The 11,432-nt window shown below is 32.3% G+C and overlaps 1 protein-coding gene across 1 annotated transcript; it reads left to right on the forward strand.

The window, feature by feature from the left end:
- The first annotated feature begins 5,441 nt into the window (after nt 1-5,441).
- On the forward strand, nt 5,442-9,438 carry LOC111012647 (putative E3 ubiquitin-protein ligase LIN-2). The gene is made up of 7 exons (XM_022286872.2): nt 5,442-6,590; nt 6,706-6,850; nt 6,938-7,908; nt 7,995-8,142; nt 8,286-8,534; nt 8,646-8,955; nt 9,039-9,438. Exons 1-7 carry the CDS (start codon nt 5,566-5,568, stop codon nt 9,206-9,208), a joined length of 3,018 nt encoding a protein of 1,005 aa, XP_022142564.1. The 5' UTR covers nt 5,442-5,565; the 3' UTR covers nt 9,209-9,438.
- The last annotated feature ends 1,994 nt before the right edge of the window (nt 9,439-11,432 follow it).

Raw genomic sequence — 11,432 nt, forward strand, 5'->3', positions numbered from 1 at the left:
AAATTGGTGTTGGTCGATAAGTAATTAAGTGTAAACAGTTTTTTATTTAGAGATACTTTAGAGATGAGAGTTTGACGCATTAAAAAAATGTCAAACTATTAACATCTCCTATCTAATATTGAAAAATGATGTTTTTGGAGATTTAATCGAATTATAGAGGTAAAAGTTGAGATTTAAAAACACTGAGCAACTAAGTTAGAAACCATAAATATCTTAATTTTAAGCACAAAATATATAGACTAAAATGACAATTTAACCACTTTATAATTATCTTTATATTCTCGACTATTTTTTAATTAAAAATGTGAACATGAACTTAATTTAATGGTAAATGACACATGTTTCTAGTTAAGATGTCATGAGTTCGATTCTCTCCACCTCACTTGTCGTATTGAAAAAAACAACATACAAATTTTCTTTACGTACGGTTCCTATACTTTTCACAGTCATGCCTATTTAGTTCATATATTTTTAAAGTTATTTTTCTTTTTATTTTATTCTTCATACTTAAAAGTTAAAACAATTTCAAATAAATTAATCAACTTTCAATTTTGTGCCTTACTCCTATTGTTAATTAGCTCATTTATACCAACACTTAGGCAATATATTGATTACATTATATATTTGAAAATAGCATGGTGCATGTATTCAAGTTAATTTCAGGCAAGTTCAAATGTTTGGTGACCGAAATATAAACAAACAAAGTTAACGACAAAAATTGAAAAGTTAAAAAACCTATAGTAATATTTTTAAAGTATAAAGACTAAATAGATATAATCATACAAAATTTTAAAACCAAATACAACCCTAAAAATTTTAATAGCGAGACTAAACTTGTAATTCACCTTTTACTTTTTTATCTCTTAATTCATTTACCTCGCAAAACAATATGTTAACTAATATCTTATATTTCAAAATCGAAACACGCATACACATGCCCATACACGTATATGAAGTGCTACCTACAAAAATATGCACACATGCGCATACACGCACAACATCTCGTTCATTGTGGTTCCTCGATCCTGCTAGCCATTTACTTGCTCGAACTGTACACATTCAAAGAGGGTACACGCTAAACAAGCAAGCCATCCAAGTTCATAAAGTCGGAATATAGATTAAATCAAATTAAATCAAACCGACCCAAAAGAAATAAGAAAGAACCGAAGAAGACGACAAAGGAGAAAGAGGGAAGAGACAATATATGAAAGAAAAAACATATCTAACAAAACATCGAAAAAACAGACCATGAAATTCATTTCTGTGTCTCTCTCCTCCATTAATTTTTTTTATTTTCTTTTTCTTTTTCTTGCTTATTTGTTCTTTTCTGTCTCTTCCAAGATTCCATTTTCCAAAGTGGGCATGCAAAGTTGCCAACTTGAGAGGCAAGCCCCCCCCAAGTTATCAGGTGTGGCCACTTCTACCATTCATCATTTTGTATCTTTAGATCATGGAGATCATATTTGCTCACCTTTATGCTTATTTGAGTTTTTTCTGTATTTTTTCTCTTTTTTTTTCAAAATTTTAACATTCAATTTTACGGTGGAAGGTAGGTATCTTAACCAATTAAACTATGTTTAAATTAACTTTATTTCAACGATGCATGGTATGCGTAAATTGTAGCTAGAATGTAGGTCAAAAGCTATGATGGATAGGATCATATGAGTCGTTGTGCTTATTTGAGATTGTAAGTCTATGGACCATCTCTTCCTATAACCTAATGTTTGGACAAATTTATGGATGTACTTCTAAAACATATATTCCTATGTAATAAATAAGTTTTGTTATAATTTTTACGCTTCATATCTGAGCAAATAAGATTTTTTTCAATATCGTAGAAATGTTGATGGTTTGATTTTTTTGTTTTGAAATTGTTGAACTAAAAGAAAATTTGTTAAAATCTAGGTCCAGTGTGGGGAAAAAAAACTCAAGTGATTAGACATTAGTATTCATGTATAGAATTGTAGCTTCGAATCTCTAACTTCTTAGTAATATTTTTTTTATTTAAAACTTTAAAGGGTATGTTTGACTCGTACGATCGATACATTTCGATTTTGCAGTCCAAAATTGGAACTAATTGGAGGGATGATTCGAAAATATATATCATACTTAATTGGTTGAACTATGCTCAAATTGACAATTTTAAATAAACAAAGTTACCTATTGAAATGAGGCACTTTACTTCGCCATCCTAAATCATTATTCAAAACTCCCGTTTATAATAGAAAGACAGTGAATATATAAATTTGTCCCTCGTTTTTCAATATTGTCTCTAATTTTTTTTTTAATTTTAACTCCATTATTTAAAAAAAAAGTTTATCTATCCTGTTAGAAAACCTTAAATAATTCATCCATAAGATTGATGATATTTCAGAAAGAAGAGAAAAAAATTCATTGAATTCATACATTTATCATTCTTGTAATATTTTAGTAACATGTCCAATAGGGAAAAGACGAAAATAAAGACTTATAAAATATGACACATTAAATATTAAAATATGTATATAAAATATATGTAGAAATAAGACAAATATTCTATAACTTGAACTTGTGATTTGTGACAACTCAATCATGAGAAGTATTGTCGTGCCACGTGGCCACGAGTTCACGTGATCCCAAACGCCCACTTATTAGAAATCATCCTCCACGCTCGTGCCCTCCATTTTTCCCTCTCAAAAATGATAATAATAATAAAATAATAAATAAATAAATAATTATTTTAAGTATTTGGAAAAAAGTCAAATTGAACCTAACTCAGCGATAATTGACATATATCTCCAACCAATAAGTTGTGACTTCGAATCTCATCTCCACATGTACTAAAAAAACATCTTTGGAAAAAAAAATGATTGTTAAAAATTTTGTTTAATTTAGTTAGGTAAAAAGAAGAATGGTGTTGAATATATATAAAATAGATAAGGGGTGATATTCAAGGTATATGTAGTGGGAAAAAAATGTGGAAAGAGAGATATTTGTTCTATTTTTTTTTTTAGAAAATAAAAAAGTTTTCAAATTTTTAGTGTTGGTTAATAAGATAGATGTGGTTAATTAATTAGGGAAACTTCATTAAATGAAAAAGAAATTCATTATTTACTATCGAATTTTTTTTTTTTAATATTACAACTTGAATGTGTTTATTTTTTAGTACACCTGACATTTGTATTAAGATTTGAACCTCCAATATTAATCTTAAGAGGAAAAGAATAAAATGTTCTCATAGTAGACTAAGATCGACATTAATACATATCTCGTATTCAATTCAGCTCACAAATTTAGTATTTAGATCGTGACTATAATTTGTAATCGTAGGTATGAGATGATATTTCAAATTTCAATAACTATCACCTATAAATGTTTTCTATTTTCAAGTTGAATATATGGTTGTTGTTCAAAATTAATAGGTAACTAAAATTTGTTTGCTCCATTGTATCATTTAAAAATTAAAATAAATGATAAATGGTTAGGATTCTTCTTTATTTTTTTTAGATTCAATAACACGTGGGAGTATGGATTGATAAATATTCAATCTTTGATCGATCTGTCTTAATCAATTGAATTATGCCACGTTGATAAACTGACCATCTATTATAGTTTCATATTAAATTATATATTTTTAGTACAACATGTGGGGTGGGGGGATCGAACACAACTCACAACCTCTTGGTTAGAGATATATGCTAATTACCGTTGAACTATACTCGCCTTGGCTCATATTAAATACATTGATGAGGATTGGATTAGCTAATTTAATAATTTTGATTGGAACTATATATATCAAAAGTACGAGAAAGAGAGGTTCAATTATTAATAAGAAAGAAGTAGGAACTTCCTAGTTTTAGAGGTAGACAATTCTATATTGTCTTTAAATCTGTCTCATTACCATTTCCAACCCTTATTTTTATCAGCTGGTCTATGTGACCAAGCAATCCCACATGCTTCACAATTTGAATTATGCCTTTTTTTACTTGTTTTGTAACATGTATTTAGGAGGAGAGATTCATATTTTTGGATTTATTTATAAACAACTAAATGAACATATATTCTTTTCCCAAAAAAAAAAAGATAAAATATGACATCAAATGGTTGGAAGTAATATATATATATATATATATATATATATATATATAGACAAATTGCTATTTCCATATGCACTATTTATTTTAAGAATTATAAAGATAATCAAATTGATCAGATGTGTTGGGTTGGTGGTAACATGAATGTTAGTCGTTAAACATATATTATTAGATAACAATTATTTTTTAAGATTAGACAACATTGTTTTTAGTAATTATTGAAATTTGTCCTAGAAAAGAGAGAAATCAAATTTGAAATGATTCAAAGGAACGAATGAAACCGAAAATTACCTGCTAACCTGAACATAGCTCATTTAAGTTATCTATCTCCAATCAAAATTTTATGAGTTTGAATATTTATCATCACATGTTGTATTTATAAAATGAAAAAAAGAAAATTACCTAATTATAGCTTAAATTCACTCCCTTAAATGAGCGGATATAATTATTTAATAAAAATTTAATGCAGAATATCTATATTCATTTATTTGATGATCAGATGTTTCTATAAAAGAAGGTTTGAAATCATATTAATTTCGAAAATAGATGGATATTTATATTAAATATAAAATACAAAGATGAAAACAATTTTTACCCTTAAACATGAAATTTGAAGCTAGAATAAAATATTTAAAATTCGGGACAAAAATGTTAAAAGAAAAAATTGATTTGTTTAAATTAACATTTTAGTCCTTGTAAAAAAGTTTCAATTTGATCCTAATATTTTTGTTAGATCTCTCCAAACGTTTCTACCATCACCAAATGTTGACAATTCTCTTACATGACATCTTTCTTTCATTCTTTCCTTTTAAAAAAAAATTGACACACTTTCTTGATACATGATAGGCGGAGATGAACTTTAAAGATTATTTTATTTTAATCCATAAACTTTTAAAAGGTTCCTTTTATTCTCTATTTTAGTTAATAAATTTTAAAAATTAATTATTTGATTTATGTTTATTTAATCTTAATAAATTAATAAGATGACTTCGAGTTTATGTACCAATACGTTAACGTGAACATATTCAAACAATACAAGTTAAGAGACTAAGTATGGAGTAAACAAATTTTAGGTTAGAAAAATAATTTAACAAATACTAAAACATTCAAAAAGTTCAATGACGATAAGAAATTTAGAGTCTAAATTAATTATTTTAAAAGTTCAGACACTAGGAATTGAGAGTCGAGAAATTAAAATAAGACTTAAATCTTAATTTATTTGAGACTTTTCAAAACTTTTGTTAAATATAAAAATAAAATAAAAAAGAAAAGAAGATACTTTCCGGAACCAACAGTGGGCCCGAATATACTTGTCATTAACGGTCACCGAACTGAACCGTCCGGTTCGGTTCATAAGTGCTCCATTCAATACGTTAAAACAAACGAACAATCCGGCCGGTCGAAATGGATTGGCAAAACGATTTCCTTCTCTACTTCTTCAGCTTATAGTTTCCACAGAGACAATGTTATTGCTCCAATATCTAAAACAACAATGGCTTCTCTGCAAGAATTGCTCACTCGAGAAGGATTTGAGGGCACTAATTACCCCAAAACCCGCAAACCCTCGAGGCCCAGAGGAAGAAGAAGAACGCCCGCCGATGGTTCTGTAACTCTGCCCATATACATATGCCACGACAAGAAATTCATCGATTCTTCGAAGAAGAAGGCCGATAAAGCTTTTGTGCGAAATGGTTCTTCGGTGTATTCCTCGAAACGGGTGGGTTCGGTCTCGGAGAGCTCGCTCTGTAAATCAATGGAGGAGCCCGCCATTGATGACATTGCTATTCGAGCTGTTGTGTCGATTCTTAGTGGGTATGTGGGGAGTTACGCGAAGGACGAGATTTTTAGGGAAACGGTGAGAAAGAAGTGCAATCTGTGCTTGGTGCGGAGCGGGGAAATGGGGGTTGGGATTTGCAGTAATTTGGAGATGGGTATGAAGAGTGTTGACAGATTGGTGGAAGAAGGCCATGGAAATGAGAAGGAATTGAGAGTTAAAGCTTCGAGAAATTCTATTGGACTTCTGAATATGGTGGTTGCTTCTTTGAATTCTGTTAGGTCCATGGAAAATGGTTCTTCTGATCTCTCTGCCTGTGCTAAGCTCTACTTGGCGATTGTGTACAAGATAGAGAAGAATGAGAAGATTTCTGCTAAGCATCTTCTTCAAGTGTTTTGTGATTCTCCATTTCTTGCGAGAACCCATCTTCTGCCAGAGCTTTGGGAGCATTTTTTTCTTCCCCATCTCCTCCATTTGAAGGTTTGGTACAGTCAGGAGCTTGAATTTGTGTCAAACGTGGAATGTGAACATAAGGACAGGAGAATCAAGGCCTTGAGTAAGGTCTATAATGAGCATATGGATAGGGGAACTGTTCAGTTTGCTTTGTATTATATACAGTGGCTCAAAGATGGAGCCAAAGCTCCTCCTGTTCCTGTTGTGCCTTCACCTTCAAAGTCCATCCATGGAGCTTCGAGGAGATCGTCGGATTCTTACTTTTCGCAGTCTTCCTCGAATAAGAATTTGTAAGTTCTTGAAGATTATGTTTATTTGAATTGTTTTAAGTAACAGCCCCACCTGAACAATGATTTGATGAGATCTTATGGTGCTTTCTGTTTTTTGGCTATGGTGATGATGAAGATATCATGCTGTCTTTGGTCCAAGTCTTGAGGAGCAAGTGATAGAGTTGAGGAGCGGAAATATGGCTGCAGCCAAGACAAGGAGTTCAAACGAAAAGGAAATCTTATTTGCAGAAAAGAACTACGAAAGTAGTGCTTCTGTTCATGTCTGTAACTGTATCTCCTTCTCCAAAATGGAAGCATTTTTCTGGCTTCATTATGAAGATCACATTTTTTGTTTATTGTTTCTGCAGGAAGAACTTAGCAACCATAGAATGTCATCGGTCTTGGATTACAGGCATCAAAATGCTGACTCGTGGCGCGAGACTGTAAAATCTGACTATTTACGATTCTTTACATGTCAGAATGTAGCAAAAGAATACTTGGAAAACAGTAATGTGATTACCAGAAACAGTGCTGTTCGAGTAGATGGAAAAAGCCATCTTCTTTCTAATGATTTGAGCAGGGCCATAAGCACAATCTGCTCCTCAGATATCTTGAGTGAGTGCGAGATAGCCATTCGTGTGGTAACCAAAGCTTGGTTGGATGCTCATGGCGACACTGCCATTGAGGTTGCGTTATCGAAGCCACCGGTTGTCGAGGGAATGTTGGAGGTTTTGTTAGCTTCCGATGATGATGAGATTTTAGAATTGGTGATTTCGGTTTTAGCAGAACTTGCTGCAAGGGACGAGGTTATTCGGCAGATGATATTGAACTCTGATCCACAGCTTCAAGTGTTTCTTAAACTCTTGAAAAGTAGTAGTCTATTCCTGAAAGCATCAATTCTACTCTACCTATCAAAACCACAGGCAAAGCAGATGATTTCGGTCGAATGGTTACCGCTGGTCCTTAGAGTATTGGAATTTGGAGGCCAGTTACAGACGTTATTCTCGGTACGGTGCAAGCCTCACGAAGCAGCATTTTACCTTCTAGACCAACTCCTGAAAGGGTTTGATGAAGACAGGAACTTAGAGAATTGTAGACACTTGATTGCTCTTGGGGGATTAAGTCTGCTGCTGAGAAGGTTGGAGAGAGGTGAGATTGAAGAGAGGAAGAATGCCGTTTCGATAATTTCGTGCTGCATTCAAGCTGATGGAAGCTGTCGAAACTACTTGGTTGATAATCTGAACAAGACTTCACTTCTTGAACTCATTGTTCATGAAAGCAATAAAAGCTCTGACAGGTGTGGTCTGGCTTTACTAGTGGATCTACTCTGCCTTAGCCGGTAAAGAATGTTTTCGTTTCTTCTTGCTTTTATGTTGAATTTATAGTACCTCACCCGTTAATCGAGCATCTCGAATTACTTAACAGAAGAACAAGGATCACTAGACTCTTGGATGGACTTAAAGAAGGATGGAGTGGATTGGGAATCATGAACATTTTGTCGGTCTATCTTCAGCGAGCGCTTCCCGAGGAGCAGCCCTTAGTTGCAGCAATACTTTTGCAGCTTGATTTCATGGTAACTTGAATTTCAGAGTTTGAATGTACGAAAACTTCGTTAGATTGTTAAAAACTTAAGGAAGAGATAGTCGGGGTCTGTTACCAGTGATTGCTTTTAAATAATTTGAATGGTTCCCACATGAAGTTGCAGTCACATTGCAGGAAGATACCCAGAATTGCAGCATATACCGAGAAGAGGCCATTGTGACGATTATAACCGCCTTGAAATCTCGAATTTCTCGAGAAGAGGTACAGGAAAATTTGGCTAGAGCTCTCCTGATTTTGGGAGGTCGGTTTTTGTATACCGGAGAACCAAGTGCAGAAAATTGGCTTTTACTACGAGCAGGCTTCAAAGAGAGCTCTGAGGATTCGTTCCATAGCAAGCATGTTTATGACGACTTCGTGCAATCGGTGAGCTTTGCCTTGAAGTTTCGTACGTAGATTCTGTTATCTTTACTAGACAACAATCCTTTTAGTATCTGTTCTCATGTTGGTTTCAATAACAATTGTGTCCACCATTAGTATGAAGAGGAGGAAGATGTGGAGAATTGGCAGTTGAAAGCTGCAACTGTGCTTTTCAACCATGGACACAAGAGTTTATTGTCTGCCCTCTCAATTTCGTTGTCGAGTTCTATCCCAAGCCTAGCAAAAGCAAGTCTTGTTACGGTTTCATGGATGAGCACTTACCTGTTTGTTGTTAGAGATGAGAAGTTACAGTTGATAACACCCTCGATTCTAGTACCGCCTTTGATAAAATACTTGAATTACGATAAAGATGTCGAGGACCGAGTACTCGCATCATATTCATTGCTTAATCTCAGCAAGTATACAGGTAAGATGATTTCTTTAACTTTCTGCGTTTTCAGTCAAGTGGAACACCAAAAAATCTTCAGAATCCTTTTGTTTCTTGTCTAGAATGCAAGCACATTTTTCGATTGTTCGACGAAGAAGTTCTAGATCGTCTTCAAAACCTTTCTCTAGTTACATGGACAGCGGAAGAGCTTGTCTTGATCGTTAGAAGCGGATCAGCACATCAGTATACCAAGCGAGAGAATTCATACACTCAAAGAAGCAGAAGAATATGATTGATCAGGTCTCTTTCTTTTTCGCCGTGGACATTTCCTGCTCATCAAGATGATTATATATATATATATATTCTTTTTTCTTTCTTTGTTCGATTGCTATATTTCGAGCTTTTACGTGTATTTCGAGTTACATTTTCGACCTCCAATCCTTTTGTACATAGGAAGGTGTGATGCAAAAGCCATTGGTAATGTTAAAAATAGAAAAAAAAATATTGAAATTTGAAGCTGAAGCCGATGTTTATTAAACTTGGTGTTTTGTTTTTTTGGAGTTAGGCAACCATTAGCAAATGTTGCTTTCAGAATTTGGTGGGAAGTTTTTATCAGTGTCTTCTGATAAAAGGGGTGAGATGCATATAAGGGAAAAGGAAAGTGAAGTGGGGGCAATTGGCTTGCTTGGATGCTCACGTAAAAAACAGTCGTGTTCGGGATGACTTTTGAAAGTAGTATTTTTAAGTGAAATGCTTTTCTCTCAAAACCGTCATTCTTTAAGAGTAGTATTAAGAACATGCATCTCTTCAGTGTTCAACCGATACAGTTAATAGATGTCTTTCCCACTTGAGCTATGCTTATAGTTACTAAGAAAACGAATCTCTCCCAGATACCGAATTAAAATGATCGAAACTTTTCAAACAACCTTATTTTCCATTTCAAACACATTATTACACAAAGAATCTTGATTTTAAATCGTAGTCGTAACACAGGGAAAGAATGACGCCCAATGACGAATTTGAAAAAGTCACCTATATGTATACTTTACATCGAATCGAATCGTTCTGATAAATTTTCCATCTCGTTTGAAGAAACTTCCAAGTTGCAAATTGCTTTAATTATTTTTGTTTTTGGAGAGGAAGAATGTGGTTGTGGCCATGGCCTCACCAAGTTGAAATAGATATGAGTACACATAATAGAGACCATAGAGATGAGACAAAAAGTTGAGCTCCCACTATTCACTAAGAAACAACAAAGTGAAAGCTGTTGTTTTGGTTTGGCCAGCCTATACACTACACAATTCAAACCCACCACTCTTTGTCTAATGCAAAACACATCTTCCAAACCAAACAGATTCTCAAACATATGACATTTGATGGAAACCAACTAGGATTGCCTATGAGAAATGTGCACAATTGTTTCTTATTTTTCGTTTCCAATCTTCTTAAAAAGTCTAAGCATTTTGCTAATAACTATGAGCCCGTTTGGTAACGTTCTTGTTTTTTGTTTCTATTTATACATGTTTAATAAAGAAAAATAGAATTACATGACCTCAACATCCATGAATTCAATGACGATCAAACAATATTTATATTTATGTTTTATAACAAATTGGAAACAGAAACAAGAAACAAGAAACAATAAATTTGATTGTTTCCAAAAGATGAGAAATTAAACAAGAAACATAATTCGTTGCAAAATGTTTAGGTTTCTTAATAAAATTTAGAGACGAGAAACAAAAAACGGAAATGTTACCAAACGAGCTCTATGTTTCTTGTTTCTCATTTTCTTTTTGAACATTCTCAAAATTGTATAGAAATTTTGAAATCAACCCACCCTTATTCTTATTTTCAATTTGTTCTAAAAGATAAATAAATAAATAAATAAATAAATAAATAAATAAATATATATATATATATATATATATATATATATTTTATCATATTTGAATTCTATTTCTTGTTTTTTTTAGAAATAAAGAAGCGTAAGTGTGCGGTAGTTGTTTTGATTTCAGGTCCCTCATTTTTAAGAGACGTTTCAATAATTATATGCACATTTTTTGAAACAACAAAAACTAACTTCTTGTTTCTCATTGCTACTTCTAACTTTTCAAATACATAAATAAATAAATAAAATTATCCTTTTTTCTTTTTACTTAGAAACAATAAATAATTACTAAAAAAAAATCATGTTTTCATTTCTTATAAAATAGGGGGAAAAGCCATAAATCTCTTAGAAACTGGCAAGAGGTCATTTGTTAATATTTTTGTTTGTTGTTTTATGTTTCTCCCTCTTTTAATATACATATTTGGTAATTGTTTTTATTTTTAATAAAGACTTTCAAAATTGAATATAAATTTTTGAAATTTTGGAATTTTTTTCTCGTTTTCAAAGTTTAAAAAACGTAAATAAAAATATTTTTTATGTTTTGACCTAAAATAACTTTAATGAATATGCATATGTAAGCTTTGTAAAATGGGAATTTTATTTTAATTCTTTATTATCTAAAATTCCA

This window comes from Momordica charantia (genome assembly GCF_013281855.1).
Source record: "Momordica charantia cultivar OHB3-1 chromosome 3 unlocalized genomic scaffold, Mcharantia_2.0 BLBB01000003.1, whole genome shotgun sequence".
NCBI classification, from domain to species: Eukaryota; Viridiplantae; Streptophyta; class Magnoliopsida; order Cucurbitales; family Cucurbitaceae; genus Momordica; species Momordica charantia.